The following is a 24569-nucleotide window of genomic DNA, read 5'->3' on the forward strand; positions in this document are numbered from 1 at the left end:
AAACAAAACACAATTAAGATACTAGCAAAGTCAGTTATATTAGACAATCCATATCCTCATAATGCAGATATTTCCTTCAATGTCTGTCACCAGCATCAAATCCCCAACCTCGGCAGGATAATTGGCAGCCCTGTTCTAGGAGGAAGATGAAATGGCTCGTGTTGCCACCAAAACCAGCCTGGATTTTGTTTAAGTGCTGGAGCCTGGGGGTGGTATCGCTCATCTAGCTATACTGCTGGAGAGTCATGTATCAAGGACAGGCTTCTGAGGCAGCTTCTGTCTCCCTCCTATTTACTGCTCCATTAATTACAAACCAGATGTCAGGGCAAGATTTAAAAGTCAACTTTATTTGAAATCCTGCAATATAAAAAACTCAACCACAACAATTTTTTTTTGTGGTGGGGAGGGGAAACATGAAGGAGAGAAATGTTCTTTAATCCTTTGCTTATTTTTAACTCTTATTTTTAAAGTTGTGGTTATTTTTTCTTTTACTGAGTGGCAAAAGGAATTTCTCTTTTTCTTTCTGTCCCCTCAGCCCCCAGAAGAGTTTTTAGGGTTTTCTCTGGGAACCAGACTTCACTTAAGACCTTCTCTCTGCCAGCTGGCATTTCTGTCATACATTCCTCTTGCTGTTTATGCCCCAAGACTGTTCAGAAATATAAATGCAGCTGCCCACTTACTTGACAATATTTAATTTGTGGACCATGGAGGTCTAGACCTCTTCTTCAGCGTCTGCACAGGTGTCCTGGAGCTGCTGGAGACATGGCTGGGGCTGAAAGCAATGGTATCCCTACTGCACAGCCAGAGATGAGAGTCTCCAGACAGCTGGGATGTACAAGGATCTGGATGATGAGCTTCTAGTGCCAAAATCTGGAGCACCCTGGGCAATCAGATGGAGCATCCTCCAGAGTCATACAGTCATGGAATTGATTAGGTTGAAAAAGACCTTTAAGAGTTCAACCATTAACCCAGCGCTGACAAGCCAGCCACTAAACCATGTCCCGAAAAGAAGGCAGTAACAGGGAAAGGTATCAGGAGAAATCTGAAGATTGTCTTCACTTTGGAAGGTGCCCAAGAGGTTGGCCCAGCCATCACTGAGTCTGATTGCTGAATCTTGGCAAGGCTTGAATGGGTCCCTCAGGCTTGTGTTAGCAGCACAGTTATGAACAAGGCTAAAAGTCCTCTCACACAAAATGAGAAACTTTGGTGAAAAGGGAGGCAGAGCAGTGCTGTACTACTCTTGTTTCCATTCCCTAGCACACCAGCATTCACTCTCAACCAGGGAATGGACTGAGGAAGCAAAGGATGCAAGACGAGGAACTGGTTCCTCCTGTTTTCACCCTGCCAGTTTCCCGCTAGCTACTGCATTTTCCCACTAGAAGTTTGATTTCCTATTTACTGTGGGATTAACTCTTTGGTTAATCTCAGATCACGTAAGGATGACTCTCGTGCAAGCAGCCAATGTGTTTAATCAAGGCCAACCTGATTTTAGCAGACTGTAGGGAGCACAGTGTAAGGACAGGGGCAATAGCATCATTCAGCTCCTTGCTTAGAAAAGTTTTGACCTTAAATAAATCTTCCCTGTAGTAGCATGTTCAGGAGGGTGTAGTGCTGCATTCTCAGCTAGGTGATGGGACTAATGAAACGTAGTAAGACAGTGAAAAAATAGAAATCCAGCAAATTTACACAGGATTTGGAAGTGTGTCCACAACAATGTAAACTACTATTAATAATTATCTGAATTTTCTAACTGTAAAACTTTTGGTAGGAGTAAAGGAGGATGGCAAGAAGATAAACCCATATAACAGTTTGGAAAGCTTAGGAACTGTGAGAGTTGGGTGTAATGCCAGTCACTATGGTTACATTCTCTTGTAAATGTGGGAGGGGAAATAATCTGTAATCACAGAATAATTGTGACCCTTCCAAGTGGGAGCCAGGGCACTGGGAGTTTGTACTGGGGCAGAGACAGCCTGGGGAAACCAGCATATTTATTGAGAGAAATAAGTCACAAGGTGGCTGAACCAGCTTGAATCCCCAAGCAATTTTGCTGGTGCATTTGTCAGACATCTGTGGGCATTGGCACGTGCTGCAGCAAGAGCAAGGTGGAGTGATGGGTGCTACAGTTTTGGGTCCCACCTTAAAAACTGATCATAAACTGGAGGCAAGTTTAGAAAGATACAAGAGGGCTGTGGTGGAGGGCACTGTGAGCAAGGGGGAGGCACAGACGGGCACCAGATTGCAGGGAAGAGCCAAGGAGCACCTCAGGAGGGACATCAGCCGGGGGGGTCAAGCAGCAATTCCACATCTGTGACTGTAGGTTACTCCCCAAGCCTTCCCATGGTGTCTGGGCCATGTCAGATGATGACGCTGGGGGCCTGGAGAAATTCCCTGATGCAACTCCAATCTACAGCTTTTACTGGAAAAATGTTTGGAGTTTCAGTAATCGCTCAATACGTGTTCGTTCCAACTGGTACTCTACCTCCAGCTACTCCTGTGCTGGAAAAGGCACTGCTGGATTCCTCACCTCTTAGGACTGGAAACTGAACTGGACATTCCAGAACTGGATATTCCAACCACAGACTATTTTTGCAATGTGACAAAAGCAAATGAAATGTTAATGGGACTATTGTTTACAAGGGGAAACTGAAAGAACTGTTTACATATTGCGTGGAGGAACAGTGGATCTGTAACCAGAGATCCAGTTATTCAGTGAGAAATGAAGCTGGGAAGTCCAGCTACAAGGGTAAAAAAATTTTGGGTAAAAATCAGGCAGCCAGTCAGTGGAGTGACCTAACTGCATGAAAGCATGGCTCATTGGTCCCAGTTACAGTGGTTTGTACTAACAAAGGGTGATCTCTAGCCCGTGGAGTATATAATCTAATCTGAGATTCTGCGCAACCATGACAGTGGAGGAATATGGGAGAGTTGTGTAAAACATGATTAAGACTTTGCTAAGTAAATATAATTGAAGCACTTACAGAGAGAAATGGTTTGAGAGAGTGTTTTGAGCAGGTGGGAGGAATTCTGGTCTTGCATAAAGGCTTCACATCTTTGTTCCACTTCTGGAGAGCCCCTCGAACCAGAGGTGCTGTTCCTCCCTTTCTCCTGGTGCTCTCTACTTCCTCCGGCTAGGCGATGCTTCCAGCAGAGTGAGTCCTGCCCTGGCAAGGGCTGTCTCTCCCTGGCCAGGGAGGGAGCGAGGCTCCGGTGCGGTCATTTCCAATGGCACGCCATCTCGTGTATACTGCGGGCAGCCGGTCTGCGGGTGGCACAGCGCCGTCCTGCCGCCAAACCCCGGCTCGGGGACATGGGCGGTCCAATAGGAGATGCTGGTACCGCGCGGAGGGGCCGGAGGGGCTGCTGAGACCCCGCTGCCCGTGCGCTTGATTCATCTAAAGAGGCGATCGGTGCTTTAGCAAACACGGCTCCTGCCTTGCTCCAGGGGCGCACCAGCTGCCACCAGGTTCACGGCACCCGCGTTCGGGCCGGGAGTTGCATCGGGGCGGGATGGGGGAGGTTCGGGCGCTTTTGCGGTTTGCTGTACCACACCTCAGCCTCGCCTCCCCTGAGCTCGGGAGGCTGCCCGCGGGTGAGGCTGCCAAGGGGCCAGTCATGGCCACTACGCAGAGCCGTGATTTAGCATTTTACGCGGCAGTGGCAGCCCGGCAGCCCAGGTCTTGCACAGGGAGCTCACCGCAATACCGGGGCTTTCTGGCTACTTCTGGGAAAACTCCTGATGTGGCTGTGCAGAAGGACGGAGCCAGTTCCCAGCTCTGCCTCGCTTCAGCGGAAGGATGTGCGGGGCGCTCCGTGCGGCCCCGGCAGCGGATGAAGGCACCGGCACGAGCACCCACGACAGCTCCCGCTCGAGCCCCGTCCGGCCTCTCGGCCGAGGCGGCAGCGCCCGTGACCCAGCTCGGGGTCTCTCCCACCACGGAGGCGTTCCGGCCCCACGCCTCACTCAGTCTCGCAGGGCGCCGGGATGCGCTCCCCGAGACACCCCGCCCGTCCCCGCAGTCCGAGCGCGCCCGCCCCGGCGGCGGCAGCCCCGGCCCGCTCCGGCCGCCGCCGCCCCCCGCCGCCAGCGCCGGCCCCAACTCCTCATTGGCCGCCGCCGCCGGAGGGAGGATGACGCCCGGGCGGGAGCGGGCGCCGGGGGTATAAAGGCCGGGCGGGCTGAGCGTGCCGCGCTCCCGCTGCCCCGCACCGCCCCGCGATGCCGCGCGGCTTCCTCGTCAAGCGCAGCCGGAGACCCGGCGGCTCCTACCGGGCGCGCCCGCGGGAGCGGGACCCTGACCGGGACCCTCCGCCCACCCCGCCGCCGCCGCCCGCCGGCGGGGACGGCCCAGCCGCTAGACAGGGAGCGGAGGAGGAGAAGGGCGAGGAGGAGGAGGGAGCCGTCGCCGCTTGTCCCGCGACGTGGCCCCCCGGCGGCGGCTGCAGCGGCCCCGGGATCGCCCCGCCGGAGGCTCCGGCAGCCTGGGGGGCGGCGGGGCCGTGCAGCGCGGCGGGGCCGCGGGCGGCTCTGTTCGAGCGGTGCCTCAGCTCCCCCGCCTCCGCCGAGTCCTTCCCCCTGGCCGCCTCCTTCCCGCCCGCCGAGAAGCTGCTGCTGCAGCCGCGCACGCCGCTGCCCGCCCCGCCGCTGCCGTCGGTGCCCGCGCTGAAGCGGCCGTCCCGGGCCAAGGCGCCGGCCAAGAAGGGCAAGGCCACGCGGAAGCTGAGCTTCGCCGACGAGGTGACCACCTCGCCCGTGCTGGGGCTGCGCATCAAAGAGGAGGGGCCCGAGGGCCGGCCGGGGCCGCCGGCGGGGCGCACGCCGCTGGGCGAGTTCATCTGCCAGCTGTGCAAAGAGCAGTACGCGGACCCGCTGGCGCTGGCCCAGCACCGCTGCTCCCGCATCGTGCGCGTCGAATACCGCTGCCCTGAGTGCCACAAGATCTTCAGCTGTCCCGCCAACCTGGCCTCGCACCGCCGCTGGCACAAACCGCGTCCCGGCCCCAGCGCCGAAGGCGCCGCCTCCGCCCCGCCGGGCAAGGAGAACAGCCCCGAGCGGCGGCCCCGCGGCCCCGCCGCGCCCCAGCCACCGCCGGGGACCCGTCAGCACCGCGGCGGCGCGGACAGCGCCGGCGGCGCCCCGGCCGCCCTCGGCTCCGGCCCCGGCCCAGCTCACGGCGGCGCTCCCGGTCCGGGCGGCGGCTCCGGCGGCGAGGCGTTCGCCTGCCCCTGCTGCCAAAAGCGGTTCCGGCGGCAGGCTTACCTCCGCAAGCACCTGGGCACCCACGGGGCAGCGCGGCCCGCCGCCTTCGGCCCGCCGGAGCGCGGGCCCCTCACCTTCGCCTGCCACCTGTGCGGCGCTCGCTTCCCCTCGGCGGACATCAGGGACAAGCACCGGCTGTGGCACGCCGTGCGGGAGGAGCTGCTGCTGCCGCCGCCGCCGCCGCCCGCCGGGGTCCCCGAGAGCGGCGCGGCGGGCGGGGAGCGGCAGGGCTTCCCCTGCAAACACTGCCCCGCCACCTTCTTCAGCGCGCCCGGGCTGGCGCGGCACGCCAGCAAGTGCCACCCGCCGGAGAGCAGGCAGGTCCTGCTGCTCCAGGTGCCCGTCCGGCCGGGCTGCTAGGCCCGCCGCCGCCCCGATGGGACTGCTCCGAGAGCCCGGGCTAGCCGAGCGAGCCCCGGCCACGCTGTAATTCCTATGGAAAGTCGCGGCTCTTCACGGCTACGACGTCGGAGGAGCCGCCCGGTGGCTCCCGGCCGGTGGGTAGCGACGCGCGCCTCGGCCCACGGGCCGCGCTGCCGGCAGCGCTCACGCCGAGCCCCGCAGTGCAGGGAGCGCCGCGCAGCGCCCCAGCTATCGGGGCGGCCGGGGCACGGCCCCGGGCCGGCGGCAACAGGCGAGGAGCCCCGCCAGCATCTGCCGGGAGGCGGGCAGTGCCGAGGCGTCGGGTTGCGGCCCACCGCCAGCACCGCCAGTATCTTCCGTAACGACGGAGAGAAGTACGGCTGTATATAGGGTATCTAAAGAGAGGAATTATTTTTCGTGAGAACAGGAGCCTGATCTAGCGACCTTGTTTTCATAGCCTTAGCCCCCGAGGTTCAACATTCGTGGTGTACTCTGTACTAAGGTAGCTGAGAAGGTAAATGTTCATATTAAGTCAGTGTCAAGTCACATAATAGCTAGCAAAACGTATGGGAAATTGATCGTGCTGTCTGCTTAATTGAAATACGAGGTGTTGATCTTCTATAGCTAAGTACGCATCTCCTGCTTACTCTGTCTCTGTACTCTAGCAACTGTGTGGTAGGCAAAACACGCGTCTCTGGCAGCTGCCCGTTCCCAAAGCTGCTCGGCTCCGTGAGTGCGGCACGGTCAGTGGCCAGAAGGGCAGTTCGGTCTCACCAGGCTGGGTGGGCAGCGTGTGGCCCGGCTGGCTCCTGCATCGCAGGCAGGCGGAAAGCACCGTGTGCGGCTCACCTTTTCAGGCTGCCTCCGACCTCTCTCCCCTGTGAGCTGCGCTTTTGATGTGAGCTCCTCTGAGTCTTGTGAACAGCTGAAATTAGGACATGAAGCAGTCTTTAGACATGTTGCTAAAGCGCAGGTGATAGGCTACCTTCATTCTCCCTAACGACACCTACCTTTAGCAAAGCAACCCGCCGTGTGTGATCCCTGGCTTTGACAGAGCTCTGGCCAAATGCTTTGAAATGCTGTTGAATTTACCAGCTACGGACACTTCAGCCAGTATTTGTTTGTTTGTTTGTTTATTTATTTACTTATTTATTTTTTTCCGTGAGTGCTTGTTTCTAAATGTGATAGTAGATGAGGCCAAAAATAAGGGCAAGAAAATTCAATAAAACATTTAAAAGAAAGCTCATGCCTTTCTTGAATTCAGCAGGGCAAAGTGGGTCAGCTGAAGACTTCTGAACCAAAAATTGATCCCAGTCATAGTCTTTGTTCTAACACTCTCTCTGACATGAGCATGCAAAATATTTCAATCTCTCGATTAGCATCCTCTAAAGTAATTATTTCTGTAGTTTCACATGTTGCTACACACACCAAAAGATGTATCATGCCCAAAGGCTGCAAGCAAGCGGTAAGTGCTTTATGTTAAATGTGCTTCATGGACTTTGTCATTTTAGTTCCAGAATCTGGACAAATGAATTAATACAATATGACCTGATGCAGCCAAGATTTGCTTTCTGACAAAGGAGGCTAAACTTGCAACTCACTAATATGCCAAAAATAAAGCATGTTAATTTAAGTTGTGCATTTTTCTGTCGTTTGTTGGCAACCGAGACTTAGGTAAAAAAGCCTGTTTATGCAATTAAATGAGTTTGCCCCTGGAGAAAGTCACTAGTTTTTTTGTTTTTTTAAATCATGGTTCCTCTTTCTCTCCTCGTATAGTCAAAGATGAAGGGCTCCAGACCACACAAATGTGATGATTATTAACTGCTCCTACAATTAGCACTTGAACAACCAGCCTGCCAGAGGGAACAGCCTATGCTTTGTATTACCTGCAGAGCTACATGCAGTGTATTTACGAGATCTGGGGAAAAGTTTTCAGTTGGGCATTCTTGAGAACTTGTGTGTACTTTTTAATACAAAGGAAAACTAAGCTGTGTATTGCATTTAACTGCTCCATGTGCATGTAATACACAGTTCTGCTATAAATTGGACTAAGAATCTAATCAGTGAGGTGAATAACTAATATACAAAAGGTGGTAAGAATAATTTTATTGGATTATTAAATAACATGTCTTCTCTTCAACCATTACAAATTCGTAGATACTACATGAATGACAATACATAATTTCTTTTTTTATTGTTGCCCATATATTTACACATGCAGTTAGTACCGATGCCATGCTACATTTTGTTAACAGCATTTTGTTGTTTACTAGACTCAAAATGTGAGCATTTAATTTTCTGTAGGAAAATACCTCTGGGTGGGTGGAACTCGTGTACTAATCTGCGCTCACAAGGTTGAAATTATTAGCATTTCAGGCCAGGCTCCCGGAGCATGTTCCCTTTTCTTCCCTAGTACCCATCATCACAGCAATGAATTTCTATCAGGAAAGTGTTTGTTTTTATTTTATTTTTTTTTAATGTAAGAAGAAAGAATATACATCTAGATGAAACAGCATAATGGTAATGGCTAAAACTCATGAAACTCAATGGCATTTACTATTGACACCACTTGGAAAAGCAAACATTATAAAAATATTTGGAAGCCGAGCATAAATAGAATTTCAGGACAGTGATTTTTTTTTCTGGCATAGATTATCTGCAGAATTATGAAATTATACATCGCTTTATGATGAAAGGGTGCTATGAGCAAATTATTTCATTTGGATTCTGTGATACTTGAAACGCCATTGAACTATTTTATTCTCAACATAAATAATCTGTACACATCTTGTGCATTAACATTGTGACATCTGACAAAGACTTTACAAATGCAACTTCAATTTAAAATTGTACATTCATTTTCAAATTGTACATATTTCTTTCTTTGTTACAGAGAAAATTGCAATGGGGCACAATAAATATAGTGTAATCCAACTGCAGTCTCCAATTCCATGTTGACTCAAGATCAACCAGAGTTAAAACCCAAAGTTAATCATCCATAATCATCCAAGTAGGTAAAAGGTGCAGGGTACAAACTGCACTGCAAAGAAAAAAAAAGGTGGGCTGGACTTTGATAAAAAAAACCCAAAGCTAAATTATTAAAGTAAAATTCCAGTGTCACTGTTTAAAATAAACGTACAGAAAAGGATTATGCAGGGAGGGCATGGGTGCACACACATGAGAGACATTATCCTTGAATGAACGGCGTGAGCAGTAAAAAAACCCAAAAGGCGGTGAGTCGCTGCGGGAAGGGTGGCCAGTGCTCTTCACTAGAAAGCTGCGGGCATCTTGCCACTTAGGACTTGTTGGCTGAGCCAGAGGAGCGGCGCAGTTTCATGGACATGCGGCTCTTGCTAGTCCGAGGAGACATTGGAGAGGCTAAGTCTGTTCCATCCACCTGTGCTGTTGCTGCTGCTGGAGTTTCTCCCGGCTGAGTCTCTGGGCAGAAGCCTGCAGAGGACAGCAAGAACCGGACGCGTCAGTGCCGCCTTCCACACTCGCAGCACGGGATCTCTTAGCAAGGGGCAGGCAGGAATTTCAGTGCTGCTGTCACTGCCACAGCATCTCCTAGCCCTTTATCAGCTGTGGGTGATCGTATTGCTCATGGAATTAACAACTGCCACAAATCCACCCCTACAGAAAAGATGATGGGCTATGGGACTGCAGAACCCCCTCGCTCTGAGCAATTGAGGCAGCACTGAAGTGGGCAATGTTCTCCTGCTAACCAGGAAAACAAACAGCTCCAATTCCCTCGCAGGGATGGGGAATCATTAGTCCAACCACAACCCAGAAGAATCCAGTCTTTAATGAGAACATGAAGGTTAACAGCTCATTGCAAATGAAGGGAGCCTTAGGAATGCTGCTGAAGAGGTGGAGTGAATTGGGGGCCAACTGAGAGAGCAAAACATCTTCTCCCATACCAACTTTGGTTTGTGCTTCAAAAGGCAAATTCCTACAGGGCCCACAAGGCAGAAGCTTGAACAGATTGTACTAACTGGATGCACTATATGTTAACGTTTCTTTGTAAAAGGAACAAGATGAATTTGAGACAATGATATGTAATTCATTAGCTCCAGTGGCCCCAGAGTCCTCACTGCAAGGGGACAGAGCTCTTTCCTACAAACAGCCTGTCTCCAAATCCTCTTCCATAGACGTACAAAAGGAAAAGGAGAAAATAGGAAATCAAAATTACATTCTCCTTCCCATGCTATAGAAAATTAATACTATGAACTCCCATCCATAAAACTAAACTGCGTTTGCATTAGCCATTTACAGCCACTGACAGTGTGATTGAACTCAACTACCACAGTTGCCTCTGAAGGCTTCTAACCTATATAATTTAGAGACAGAAGCCTGGTCCTGCAGGTGTCAATGGGGAAACCCCCGCGGACTGCAGTAAGCCAGAAATCACTTGCTATTTCTTCCACATCATGCTATTACTGGTAATTCTTTAAAATAATAATGCAAAAATCAGAACTGAAGATCTCTCTGCCTCAGTATACATTTCACATATAAAGGGTGCAAAAATCATTCAAAACTGGACATCATTAATCTCAAAAGATTCTGCTAAAATCAAATGAGGTCTTAAGGTGAGAAATCTAGGAACAAATTTAAAAGATTGTCATAAACCTGTGGTATTTAGCAATCTGGCTGTTCTTGCCTGGTACCTCACCTGCCTGCTCCAGAGCAAGAGCACGGTGCTTTCTATCTTCAAACTGACACGACCCATCAGAGTGACAGGGGAGAGAAAGGGCTGTTATTTGTTCCCCAGCTGGTGACAGTAATTTTGTTCATGAACTAGGTACTTCACTGCCAAACAATCTGGAAAAGCATGATAATGCCTGACTCACTGTGCCTTATAGAAAAAGGCAAGCAGGGAAACATGCATTCGCATTTTCTGAAATTCTATCTTGTTCTGATTTTACAAGAAATTAAAGCATTTCAAACGGTGGAAATTAGAGAATAGAAAATAACCGTTGTTGTTTTGCACAGCATACCATTCACAGCTAGCGTGAAAGACCTTCCGTTTCAAGCCTTTGCCCTTTACCTTGATGTGGCCAATGCTTTCTAGTGGAGGTTTTGGAAGGAGAAGAAATATCACAGCATTTCTTTCTTTGTTGAGAATGAAGAAGTGATGAGGAAGGAGGAGTGGAAAGAAGTGAGGAAGGGGGAGGAGAAAAGATAAAAGATAACAGGTGTGAGACATGAGACACGAACCGCAGAGATTGAAGGGTATTAACAGATGAGCACAGAAAACGGAATTTCGAATTTCATTATGCAATTGCTGCTCATGCTACAGGTTAAAGAGAGTGATGAGTTAGTTATGTGCAATGAAGCAACAGCTCTGAAATACGGCATCATACTTACCAACTAAGCATTACAAGAAAAAAAAGGAAGGGAGAGAGAAAGAAAAGAATTCTATAACATTATCCAGATCCAACAACCTTATTAACAGCAACTGAGATACATCCTAAGCACTGTCTGAAATGCTTGCTTAACATTGGTGAAAACAGGTAAATACTCACACACATACACACAACTGATAAGGAAAAACAAATGGCAACTTGATATATGGCTTCTGTTCTCCAGCTGTTTCACAGTCTGAATACGTCAAAATTATAGCCAGGCTTAACATGAGACTCCTGAAATCATGTAAAGAAGGAAAAGCAGCTAGTTTTAAGCTAGTTAGTCTGCATTGAAGGGTTAAACCCTAGTGTGAAATTTTGTCATGGGTTGTTGGATAAAGAAAGCCTCAGTCTGCCCCATTATTTCAATTGAAGTATTTTCTAGTCGTAGCTTAAAATTTTGTTTCTACTTCCTGTGGACAAAAGCACAAATTCACATACAACAACATTTTTTAAAAGAAACTTAGAGCTATTGAAGAACAGAAGTCATGTAAAGTGATTTTCACATCTGAACATATCACACCAGAAGAGTGAAGAACAACAGCACTTAAAATAGATTTAAAGTCTGACAGAAATTAACAGATTAATTAGTAACTAAATTTCTTTGGGTTTTAGATAAGCATATATATACATACATACATACGCTCATACATATGTGTGGATATTAATATGGTATATAAAAATTTTGCAGGTTTTACTTCCCCTTCAGAGTTTTAAAATTTTCACTATAAAATGCTATTATCTTTATCTCTCTCCACCATTGTCCTGGTCCTGGTCAGGACGGGGTGATGGCTAGGACCTGGAGGTTATTCTATACTCTTGTGTCATTTTCTGGGGAAAGGCTCACTTCTGGGTCAGTGTAGTGTGGTGGAGGGAGTGGTTGGGTATTATTGTGGGGGGGTTCACCTCCTACATCAAACTGTTCTCTTTCTTGTACCCTCTGTCATTAGCACTGTTGTTGTTACTGTATGTTTTCTTATCTCATTGCTGTTCCCAGTAAAAATTGTTCTTATCTCTTGAGCTTTACCTTTTATGCCTCCAATTCTCCTCTCCAGCCTGCTGAGGAGAAGGGGAGTGATAGAGCAGCACATGGTTACAGTGGGAACATGGAATTGGAGAATACCATTCCTAAAACACAACAGCCTTCTTTGGTGCCCAATGTGAGGCACAAAGGGTTGAGACAACAACAGCTCTGCCCAGAGTGAGCTGAAAACAAATTTGATCTAATCTGATTTCATTTGTTGCATTAGGTCCAGACCTACTGGTTGCAGTGTTTCTTGGTCCGTTCATGTGGGTGTGGTACCTAACTCTGTACATGTTTTTGTATATCCACTACGTGCTCATAATGGTGCTCTTTTTCAGAGCAGGGAGAGGGATTAGGATTGCTTTGTTGCTGTACTATGGAGTATCAGTTTATGACATGGTAAGATAAAGGGCAATGAAGGTCATTTGGGATGTGTATTCAGTGTTTCCCTTCTATCCTTACTCAGGCATTAGCTCTGGGGGCCCATCAATAATCACATCCACTCTGTGGGGGGAAATGGGGAAAATGATTTTCCCCAGCTTTTCACCTCCTTTTCCTCCTTCAGACTTGTTAAAACAGCTTTTGAAATTTTTAAATTCCTGCTGGATGTTAAGGAAAGCATATTTTTGTTGCTAAGTCTGCAACATCTCTTCAGTGCAGTCTACACCATAGAGTCAGGACAGAGATTTCTAGGGAGGTCATTCAGAGATCTGCCCTGAGGGTGGATGGTCATGAGTGGCATAGAATATGGGAGAGAATGGGCCAGTTTTTGGGGAAATTCTCTGCTCCAATGGTTTGGCAGTTCACCTACACAAGCCTGATAAAATGACAGAATATTTGCAAGGAGAATGCTGTGGCAGCTCCAGAGAGGAGCAATACAGAAGATGTGTGTGCATCTACATGATGTACTTTTACAGCCAACTTCTCTACCCAGGCAGTGATGTCTTGCCACAGGTCAGTGGCCCAGATGGTTTCCTTCTGCACTGCCAAGCACGCTTTTTACACTTGTTGTAGCCACACCCACAGAGCATTTGCCACCATGCATGAGTCAGTGCAGAGGCCACTCCTCGTTCAGTGACACCTGAGGCCATCAGGGAAGAGATGCAACATCCAGATGGGCTTGTGACTGAGGAGTGGACACTATATCCCAGGTTATCCAGAACTGTGAAACATGCACTGCAGTCAGTCAGGCTAAATAGGTAAAGCCTCTCTGGTGTGGGGGACGAGGGTTGAAATAAAAATGTGAGGAGGCCTGGCAGCTTGATTACATTGCCCTCCCACAAATCTGCCTAGGCAAGCGCTACGTGCTGACAACCACTGGATGGCTGGAGATGCACCCTGTGCCTCACATCACTGCCCAGAACACCATCCTGGAAAGCAGCTCATGTGGTGACATAGCACCCCCAAAAGAACAGAGTTGGACAATGGGACTAATTTCAAAAATATCCTCATAGACACCTATTCCCTATTCCTCAAAGACAATATATTCCCTATCCTGCACCAGTCTCTGGCAAACAGGAATGGTACAGTGGACTGCTAAAAACCATACTGAAAGCAATGGGTGATGAGACCTTCAACACTGGGATCTGCATTTAGCACAGGCCCCCTGGTTAGTTAACACTAGAGGATCTACCTTGCTCGCCCTGCCCAATCAAAACCTCAGTGTACTGCAAAAGGATATAAAGTCCCTGTGGAGCATATGAGAAATGTGTTAGGGAAGATAGTTTGGATATATCCTGCCTCAAACAAAGGCAAACCCATCCATGGGATTGTTTTTGCTCAAGGACATGGGTGCACTCAGGACAGGGAAATACAATGTGTACCTCCAGGGAATTTGATTTTTCGGTTAGAACAATCTGTAATGTTGAATTGTATAAAAGTGGTTGCTGAATGCCGCTGTATGCCAGAACTACCGCGGACAATGACTATGAACTGCTCCAACTGTGAGCTCCTGGTGCAGCTTGCAACCACCTGACAGCACACCAGCCTTCCTGCCCTGGAAGATATCTAGGATGGACTGAACCCACAGTCATCGACTAAAGGAAGTCAACAGACACCTTGGAGGCATGGTCATTGACTATGGAATGATACTCATATTTATGTAGATATGTACATAGTCGGAAGGTGCAGGATCTGGGCATGATGGAGATGGTGTAGAATAAGGGGCGGAAAATGTCCTGGCTCTGGCCAGGACAGGGTTGATTTCTGCAGCAACCAGAAGGCAGCATGGCCAGGACACATAGGTTATTCTGTGCAACTCTGTGTCATTTTCCAGGGATGGGGGAAGGGCTCGCTTCCAGATCGGTGTAGCATGGTAGAAGGAGCAGTTGGATATTGTTAGGGATGGGGTGTGTCTGTGTCCACGTGAATTGTTTGCCTTTCTTGTACCTTCTGTCATTAGTAAAGATGTTGTTGTTGCTGCTGATCATTTTCTTATCTTACTTCTGTTTCCAGTAAATTGTTGTTATCTCAACCTGTGCCTTTAATGTCTCAAGTTCTCCTCTCCAGCCCGCTGAGGGAAGGGGGAGTGATCAACCAGCATATGGTTTGGAGTGGTTTCAGTGGGAACACTGAATTGGAAAATACCATCCTTAAACCACAACAAAAAATATTTATTTATTCAAAATATAAAATTAGGGTTATATATGAAGGCTTTATGGACAAATGATGTGAAGTCAGAAAGTGCTATAAAATAAACAAAGTAGATGTCTTTGGATTTTTAAGAGGCAGAAAACATCAGGAAGTGATCCATATTTTTCTCCTCTTAGATTTGACAAGTGACAAATACCATACCCTGATCAGCTATGATATTTTGGGGCCATAATGCAAAACTATTTCAATTGCTTCTGAATAAGGAGGTGGGTCAACAAAGTTGAAATGCGACATTTTCAAAGTCCATTTGAAAAATTTAGTATCTTCCAGTGATAGTATGTTGGTTATTTGACTCAGAAATCAACTATTTAAATCTAAAATGGAATCCTAACTACACACAAACTAAATTAGAAGTGAGGTGAGATGGAGGAATCTGGAGGTATGAGAACATATGCACTGCCATGACTAATCTTGCACATCAGTTCTGACTTTCAAAGGTGAAAAATTCACCAAGAAAAAGCCTGAAAGGGTGCTGCATGGTAAGACTACTCTCAGTTCTTCTGGCTTTATCACACCTTGTTGTCTGGATCAGCACTGCCCCAAGTGCTATGTCTGTGAATGACCATAGGAGAAAATAATTTGTGCATGTTGGTAAATTTTGATGGTCTTCTGAGATACTTCAGCATGTCCCACCTGACCTTCAGGAAAGAGGGCAATCATTGTTGTACAGCTTGTGCCCTTTGCCACTCATATATTTCAGTCCAAATCTGGCCAACCTGTCCATCATGCTCAGCAGCCTTGCTAGAATCAAGCCAATTAAGTCTGTCACTAATTTTGTGAAATGAGGAAAGGAAGCGAGAAGCAGATGTAGAAAGGCTGCAAAAGCAGCTGCAAAGCAAGGCAAAAAGGAGAGGAAGAGATGGTCTAAAGACCAGAACTGGGTAGAAGAGAGGGAACTAAGAGGCATGAGAAAGAAGACAGCAAAAAAGGATTAAGTTTATGGCAAAACAGCAGCCAAGACCATGTCCAGTGAAGAATGCTCTTCAGAACCTAGCTGGAACCATGAGTGTAAGGTAAGCCTATTTCTCTCTGCCAAATAACAGTGAAACCCACTAGCTAAATTCCCAGTCTTTCCACTAGTGGAGACTGAGGCAGAGCTAAGAGAGCTTACCATTCCTACAAACTACTGTCCTATCTCAGTCTGCAGGAGGTGGTCATTCTAAAGGTTGCAGTTTACTTATGTATCCTGGGGCTGGTAATCAGTGTTATAGAAATTCTGTTTCGCCCTATACTTTAAAACAAAAATGGAAGTAATTACACAAGGCAAATGTCACAAGAAAACAAGGTAAAAATATAAAAAAACTAGGAAATGTCAGGATTAAAATTGTTTGTCCGCTTGTGTGTATGCATGGGATGCTTTGTAACTGAACAATCATAATATTTTTTTCAGTAGACCCATTTCATTAAATGTAGAAAGTTGATCTGTTTGGATTTCTAGCAGTCCACGCTGAATTTACCATTTCAAAGTGCTGAGGGTACCTTCACCCAAGTGGCTGACTTTAGGACAACAGTTCAGAAATGCATAAGGTTTCAGCTTCAGCCATTCCAGTATGGATTCTTTGCAAAAAGTCTAACTAACTAACTTTTGAGGTTTTGCTATGATTTGGAATTAAAAAAAAATTCCTAAGTTTGTACTGGAGAAAGGATAATGAGAAATTCTTCCAGCCCTTCTAGACACAGAGCCCTCATTTATGTATTTCAGCTTCACTTCCAATTAAAACCACCACCACCAAGTGTGACTCAGATCCTTCTACAGTGACAAAATCACCGTCATTCTCATCTGTGAAGGGGTGGTACAGGGCCAAAAAGATTATTAGTTTCAACATTTCACACCAAGGAAGCAGCAGAAGAAAATACAAGTTGTTGAACTAGATTTTTAATTGTGCAAGGCTGAAAGCATCATTCCCTCTACATTCCCTTGCTTCCCTGACTGTGTGGTGGCAACCATACTTAGTCTTACTCTGGGAGTGGAGCAGCAGAACTGTTCTGAATGCAGGCTTGAAAATGCAGGAATGATTGCTGGGACCAAAAAGCCTGATGCTTTTGTCACAAGGAATATATGATGAATGTAGAGGGGCCTCTTCAGAAATTTACTGTAATAAGGTACTAGCCTTAGTAGGAAGAAAGGGAACAAAACAAGACAGAAAAAAGGAACCTTTTTTAAGGTTTAAGACATGAGTATATTTAAAAGATCGGAATCTTAGCATCATGAGGTCAATATGTCCTTCAATATAATTGAGCTTACCATTGACAGTTCCCTCAACCTATTCTGTTGTCACAGAGATCTGGTTCACTCAATATCTGCATAGGACATGTTACCCTATTTAGCAGAGTATTTGCAGTTACTCAATGTAACAGAAACAGCACAAGGTAAAAAACACAGAGGCAACTGAATTGCTTTCTGTGATTAAGTACAGGTAAATCTCAATTTCTTTAAATGTACACATTCACTACTCTAGTCAGGTTCCTACACATGGGAAGGTGGACTTGTCAGATATTTTGACAGGACAAACTAAGCTTCTAGATAAAACAGCAGCTGCCACAATCACATTGTACTGAAGAGCAGTCACAATAAAAAAGGAAACAGCTTTTGCTGATGTCTGAGCCTTTGATAAAATAAGTCCATCTGAGAAAACACAGTTTGTTACTGAATGGCATGTTCTCTATTTGCTCTGATTCTCATAGCTCAAATGGAAAAAATGGCCAATGGGATCACAACAACAACAAAACGGTAACACCTGGTGATGGGCTGTAGCAGACTCATAGTTTCTAAGCTATTTCTTAGATGAAAAAATGTATTTTCAAAAAAAAGAGAGTATTTTATAAAATTAAACATATTCAGGAATTGTAATAATTGAGATCATGATCCAATAAAATAATTATATCTATAATATCTAAAATGTGGATTTTTTTCTTAGTCTCTTCTGGTCAATAATTTTTTATTAAAAAGAAGCCCCATACATAAATGAGATATTTTGTACTTAAAAAAAAAAAGATGTATTCTTAGAAGCTGGTTAGAAATTTTCAGATGACATGGACACATCTGGCTGGAAGCCTGCATTGTCTGAGTCACCTTGAGGGTGATGAATACATGTGGATTCCTAGGCAGGACTCCAGCACCACTCCTGTGTGTAATCCTGGCACAGTTCTGTGCTCTGTACCTCTTTTAAGAAATCCACCTGTTGCAGGGCCCCTGGAAATTTAGGGGTATCTATTTTTTCAAAAGCACTGCTGGTGAACTCTTCTTTGGGATCACAGTCCCTCAGAAATTTGGGTCATCTGCAGCAACATAGCTCACAGGTCTGCCTCTGCTAGAACTGGAAACCAGTGGTTTCCAGGCTGACCCCAAGCCCTGGGGTGACCTTTCTGGCAGGTGCCTGCAGTGTTATTTTGTACCTGCCTCAGGCTTTAGAATTTGTGCCCTCCAGAGTCAGCTTAGAGGCAGATGGTTTGGTGTTGCTCCAGGCACTCTGTGCGGGAGCTGAGTATCAGAGCTCCAGGAGCCCTGGATGGAACAGGGATCAAGCTGCAAGCAGGACTGCCAGAGCATCCCCAGCTTCCCTTGGCTGAAATACAAGCTCAGTCAGGCAGATGTGGGGCTAGGCTGATTGACTCTGGTGCTGGGTCACACTGTGCTGCATGTCTGTCCTAGGAAGCTCTGGCTGCTCCTGACACTGATGTCTCAGTTACTTCCACGGCACAGTGCAAGGTCCAGAAGAATCCGGCTCCCAGGACAGGACATCGTGTTTCGTGGTATGCAGACACACACATGGCATTTGTGCAGATGTGAAACACATCACAAGCTCCATTAATGAGATTCCTACAGAAAATTATTAACTTTGATAGAAAGGTTAAGTTAAAACCAAACTTCTAAAAAATCATAACCTTCTTTCAGATCATGCTTGAGAATACCAATTTTAAAAGAATACGGGAATTGCCACTGTAGGGAAGTGTACTCTGATGCACCAAACTAGCACAGAAAAGCAGCCTCGCTTCATCCTGAAAGAATGAATTAGAGGAAGACGGCAGAACAACTTGGCTTGGAATGAGACTTCTTCAAAGGACTGGGCAGAACTTCAACAGGTGCACTAGAATATAGTATATATACTAGCCATACAAAAGTGTCTGGTGCTGAATATTCACTAGGTCCCTTGACAGGAAATGTGGCAAGGACTGGTATCCCTAGTTATTGTTTTTAATGTTTGGGTTTTTTTTAATGTTTCTAGTTACAGAGTTTTCCTATTCAAATGTTTTCATACTTTAAATTATGTTACTAATTTTTATACTGCTTTAATTAAATTACTTACTTTTAATTTTGTTTACCTTCGGTCTCAACTATTTCCATTAGCATAATTATACCACTTATTATACTTTGAAACTGCACCTCATTTCTAGTTACTGTTTGTATTTTAAAGGAGCCTCAGCATTTTAACATCTCTCAGTCATTCTTTCTGTAGTCCGATTATAATTCTAGTATAATTCAGAATTGATTTCTGTATACATTTTGGAAGTGAGAAACAAATTTTCAGATGACAACTTGCCAAACTATTCTTACAAAATTTATTTAATTTAGATTTACAGTTTTTTCCATGAAAGTACTTTGATTATCATTAAATAAGGTTTTTCTGAACAGGGGATTTCAAGTGTTACAAATTCTTCTTCTCCATCTCTCCTAGGTTATCACTGCAGAATGTCTTACAACATCAATGAAAGACAGTACAGGGTACAAAACACACCACTGCCATCCAGTACTACTTGTTCATGCTGAGAAACAAAGGTCAACACAATAAAGTGTTACTCATTCAACAATTGTCTCTATCATTAGTTACCTTAATCCCAGAACCAGTGTTAGTGCTTCATGCAGACCTGAGGTTAGTAAAAGACTAAAACTTTTAGAAGATGTAGTGGTCATTTCTTAATCAGTGTGAAATTGTTTTTAGTGTGAACAAGGGCAACAAGGAAAGTTTGCATACAATTTGGTTACAAGCTTAGTGCTCTAGTAAAAGTAAGAGGAACAAAGGGTTTTTTTGGACACTTTGTCTTACCTTCAGATAAACAGAACTGATATTTAATGATCTAAAAAGAGGGGAAATAAAATAATGAAATAATCATAAGGAGTTCAAGAAATGTCAGAACAGGAAGGCCTTGAGTTACTCATTTTCTTTTACCGATTTTCTTATTAGTAACAAAAAAATGCAGCATCCTCTTATAAAACAGGTATTTTACTGGAAAGTAAAAACTACCGTAAAACCAACTTTGTGACTAGTAACATGGGAACAAAATTAAGATTGCAAGGCTCAGATTTTCAGTTTAAAACTTTACATTCTAAACACGTAGTGAGCCTTGAAACTTTCTTATAAGGAAGATGCACTTAAAAATGTTTCTACCTGAACCAGCCTAGATGACAGTACCAACGTTTCCAAGCAGATTTTATACAGGGGATTGTGATAAAAATATAGGGTCTGGTTGCTATATTAAAGCATCTTGCCAAATATTAATGCCAGATATTGGCTTATGATGCCAGAAAACAGAATAAAGATTTTAAGTCAACTTTGCCCATGTTCTCAAGCATGTATGTTCTTTCCAATTAATGGTAACTCTTCATGATGTGCAAAGGTCTGAATTTTTAGTCTTTATAAGTAAGGATACTGCATTTCAAGTTTAAGATTTTATAAGAACTGTTTGTTACTTCTTACCCGTCTCTGAGGGCAAATGGTGATAAGGTGCTGGGCAGAAAACCTGAGCAGCAAAATCTTCGAATGTTGTAGGCTCTAGATGATGTTGAACAATTGTTTGCAGGTATCGTGCTCTCTCCTCATAACTGAGTTAGCCAAGAATTAAGGATGAATTTATATCACGTACCGTAACTGCTAAATATCAGTGCCTAGTAATTCAGAATTCTTGTTTTTGTTAAATACATATAATGTATTTCAGTGACTGTATGCACTTATTTTTAATTCTTCATATGACTGTGATATTGTCTGATGCATTGACATAATATTAAGTGTAAGATACACATGATTAATGTAAACCTTATGGTTCAACTGTATTCTTTTCATGTCTGATGCAGAACATCCTGAAATTGTTTACAAATAACAATAACTTAAGTACTCTCTTAAGTAACTAATTTGCCTGTATCCCAGTCACAATTAAATATAAAAACATTTTAGAAGATGTAGCATGAAACATACCTTAGCATTAACAAAACAAATTACTTTGCACTTTTCCATAATAAACTGCTTTCATAATCCCTAAACACACACACATTGAAGACAAATATAGCGAAATTTCAGTATTGGGAAAAACACCTTCTCAATTTTGTCATTAAAACAAGGAGGAATATCTGTAAAGAATCCACAGGACTCTTAAATACTGGTTAACAGGGTGTTGGCAGGGCACTGATAGTAAAATACTGTACTTCTTATTTTTTCCTGTGTTCTCCCCCTCCAGTATTACTGACAAGAGACTGATATCTTGTTGTTGTTTTTGAAGAACCCTCTCCACGCTTCCTGTTCCAGCAGGCCCGATTGTGCTGTAAGCACAGAGAGAGTGAGAAAAAGAGAGAATATTTCTGCTGTTCATGAAAGCAACTATGGAAATGGCTGTCAAAATGTAGAGCAGCAGGCAGCAACATACAATTATCAAGAAAAACCACCATGCTGACTTCATGTTGTATAGTTGCTGAACTGAGAAATCAGTTAACCTTTTCTCACACAACTTTCAGAGTCCTCCAGCTGGACTCAGTACACTGAATGAGGGAGACCTTCTCCAGCTATCTTACACAAACACAGGACAATCAGAAATCTTCCTTGACGTTTACACTTGTGCCCACTTTTTTTTTTTTTCATATTTTATTTGCAGATAGTGAGATAATTTTCCTCATACATAGTTCTGTTTTCCAAAAAAAATACCCCAAACAAATCAGCAGGCTGTGGAGGAATGCACTCAAAATAGGTTTCTTTAAAATTCTGGGGTCTTATTTCAGGTCTGCTGCTTTTTGGGGGGGAATCAGGGACAGTGAGGAAACTATCTTTCTGACTCAATTTCACCACCTGTGAAATGGAGATAATACTCACATTGCACATATTTTATAGCAATCCAAACATAAAAACTGTATTACACGTGATAAGCATTTTTAACTACTAGTGACAAAATTTAAAATAATGATACTCTTTTCAGTTATGATAAGCAGTAAAATTCCTGACACCCGATGAAAGTTAGACACAATAATCTTAATATTATCTTACAAAACTATATTGCTACAATTACAGAACTTTTCCTACACTTTAGCCATTTTTTCTGTACAATATTTACTGTAGATTTTACAATCTATCTAAATATGAAAAAATATAGAGAATATAGTATCTAGAAACAAGTTTCAGTGAATAAAATTATTTCCATAATATTTCCTTAGACCATAACTTGGAAACATAGTGAAACTGGGAAACAGTTTTCCCTCCAAAATATGTACTCAGAATTCTTTCTGAATCCAGAGACAGCTGAACCACAGCAGAAGCCTCAGTTTGGAGAAGCTAAAATAGAAGCACTGGGACAAGAGAAAATATAAAAATCTCCCATTGTAGCGATTCTTAGGTTGGGGGATAAACACAGTACTGAGCCTGAACAGAGGACAGTAATATAGCACAGTTTTTAAGAGGCTATGTATAAGTGGTAGAGGATGAAACTGATGGTTGAAGTCTAAATAATACTACGTATCTCACAACTTGTTGAAAAGCACTTTTTTTTTCATTGGGGGAGATTCACAGCTGCTGAATTTTCTGCAGTTAATAGAGTCCTTTGATTCACAGCAGTGCCCCTTGCACAAAAAATACTGGCCTTTGTGTATTACCAGAAACTAATTTTCTATTTGGCTGAAAAGGGAAAAATGGGGTTATTGCTTCTCCCTCCTACAGAGCTTTTCATTATGCCTGATGCACTCAACTTCTAAGCTCTTCTGAGAAAAAAAAAATAACTGAAGAGGCAAGAGGTAGAAAAATGAGCTTGTTAGCACATTAGAAGTGAAGTATCTTGGTGGGCCCTAGAAATTCCCAGTGGTGTGTTAACTTATCACTCTATGCATGCTGGCACTGATAGTCTCCCAATTGATCACTCTCTTTTCGCACCAAAGGTGCTGCCAGGAAGCAAAGGCTGAAGGCCCACAGGAGAGCAGGCTGCTATCAAAACAAGCTGTTTTTGAAAGTCTGCTTGAATGGGTAAAATGCTTCATGAAAAAGTAGGGTAGAGACACCTACTTGCTTTTAAAATGCTCTACTTTCAGAGGTCTCTAAAGGAAACCTTTTAGTTTATCCTATTATATCCAAAGCTTATACACAAATAAGGCAAAATGAAGGAAAGTTACTGCGTTGAACATGACAAGGACATTCTTTGTCTCTAATCTTGGTACAATCTCCTAACCAAATACAGAAGTCTTGAGATAGATGCTGATTGAGGACAACAGTGATGTTTTTGTTACACAGTGAAGAGGATATGCTTATATCAGTTCTACAAGTCTAATTCAAATGCACGCTTAGTACACCAAGAGAAAAGTAATTCAGCTAGCTACGTTGCCGCTCCTCCTAACAATCCACAAAACCATCTGCAGCTCGTTAAAAACATAACCCACCTTAAAAACAACAACAAAAAAAAATCTGAGGCAAACGCCAAATCCAAAGCTTGCTCTACTCTGCACTAAGAAATTACAGACTCTCCTCAGAAGAACTGTTTTTGTATTAGAGACTGCATAGATGAGATACTTTTATCTTCTAGTCATTTATATTGTGAGAACATCCTAGTTATCTTGAAACTCCAATTCTATTTGCTTTTGTGGCTAAGATAATCTAGTTCTACACTGTATTTGAATGCAACTGTCTGCAAGAGTGACCATAAACCCGTGGTAGCTAATTTCTACATTACTTCTAGGCTAGACATTTATTTCTTTAAAACACTGCTCTCTAGGAAAGACTTATTAGCACTTACAGATTGAGTGGCACATACAAACTCAATGGCTACTAATAATAGAGCAATGCAAGCCCTATTCTTACTTGGAGTGGATGTTGCCACTGGCATCAGCAATTAAGATGGAATGGGAAGGATGCACAGACAAACCAATGGAGAAAGACTGGCACAGAGAGTGACAAAACACTTTAACAACAGTATTGTGAGCTGTTTGCTTCTGAAGAAGGTGCTAACTGGAACAAAACAGAATGAATAAAAATGTATGATATACATTAATTATGCAGGCACTCGCCCAAATGTGTCAGCTAAAAACTTGCAGATGCATAAATGCAAAAAGCATAACAAAAAAAATCTAATTATGTCATTATACTTTTTCAGAAGAACCAGTTCTGAAAAACAGAATCAGTACCTGAAGAAAATTAGGAATCATATCTTCATAGGTCACTCAGGTTGTAGTCACTCCAGCCAATATTTCATTTACATTAGGCTCCATTTTACTTATTCTCTAAATCTGTAATTATTTCTATTAATAATTATCTGAAAAGATCTATTATTTGAAAATACTGTACTTTCCATTATTAGACCTGTTGATTTGCACTTGGGAACAAGCACTGAAAGCCTGGCTGTCAGATCACCTACTTATGCCCAATCTTTCTGAAAAACATCATTTCATGTCTTCACCTAATAGCTCTCCATCTCTGTTGATTGTATCACTTCCAAGCTTTAGATTCCTATGGCAAAATACATCTACATCTTGCAGGCTCTTTATGCATAATCTGAGCTAAAACTTTTTCTAGCCATCTATCTGAACAAATTACCTAGGCTCTTACCTCACATCTCAGTTACTGCCATATCCTTTTCTCTGGCCTAAATAAATGCATTTTTAATCCTTTTATAATCTACTCAGAGCACT

General features: G+C 44.3%; 2 protein-coding genes across 19 annotated transcripts in view; one reads left to right on the plus strand and one right to left on the minus strand.

The window, feature by feature from the left end:
• The first annotated feature begins 4216 nt into the window (after window positions 1-4216).
• INSM2 (INSM transcriptional repressor 2) lies at window positions 4217-8432 on the plus strand. The gene has a single exon (XM_038139273.1). The coding sequence runs from the start codon at window positions 4217-4219 to the stop codon at window positions 5615-5617; it is 1401 nt and encodes a 466-aa protein (XP_037995201.1). The 3' UTR covers window positions 5618-8432.
• RALGAPA1 (Ral GTPase activating protein catalytic subunit alpha 1) overlaps window positions 7712-24569 on the minus strand; it is a 131987-nt gene continuing 115129 nt past the window's right edge. For 7 of the 18 annotated variants that reach the window (XM_038139720.1, XM_038139719.1, XM_038139715.1 and 4 more), the window contains 3 exons: window positions 20398-20522; window positions 10618-10732; window positions 7712-9070 (listed from right to left, as the gene is read on the minus strand). In XM_038139720.1, the coding sequence (XP_037995648.1) occupies window positions 8974-9070; window positions 10618-10732; window positions 20398-20522 (337 nt within the window). In that variant the 3' untranslated portion in view covers window positions 7712-8973. Of the gene's footprint in view, window positions 9071-10617; window positions 10733-10987; window positions 10991-19247; window positions 19466-19746; window positions 19778-19952; window positions 19956-20397; window positions 20523-24569 lie in introns of those variants that run through there. The other 11 variants (XM_038139717.1, XM_038139728.1, XM_038139731.1 and 8 more) reach the window with 7 other exon arrangements.

Source organism: Motacilla alba, chromosome 5 (genome assembly GCF_015832195.1).
Source record: "Motacilla alba alba isolate MOTALB_02 chromosome 5, Motacilla_alba_V1.0_pri, whole genome shotgun sequence".
NCBI lineage: Eukaryota > Metazoa > Chordata > Aves > Passeriformes > Motacillidae > Motacilla > Motacilla alba.

Bases quoted from the DNA above. Each gene is read 5' to 3' on its own strand.
- INSM2 (XM_038139273.1), top strand. From the start codon at position 4,217: ATGCCGCGCGGCTTCCTCGTCAAGCGCAGCCGGAGACCCGGCGGCTCC.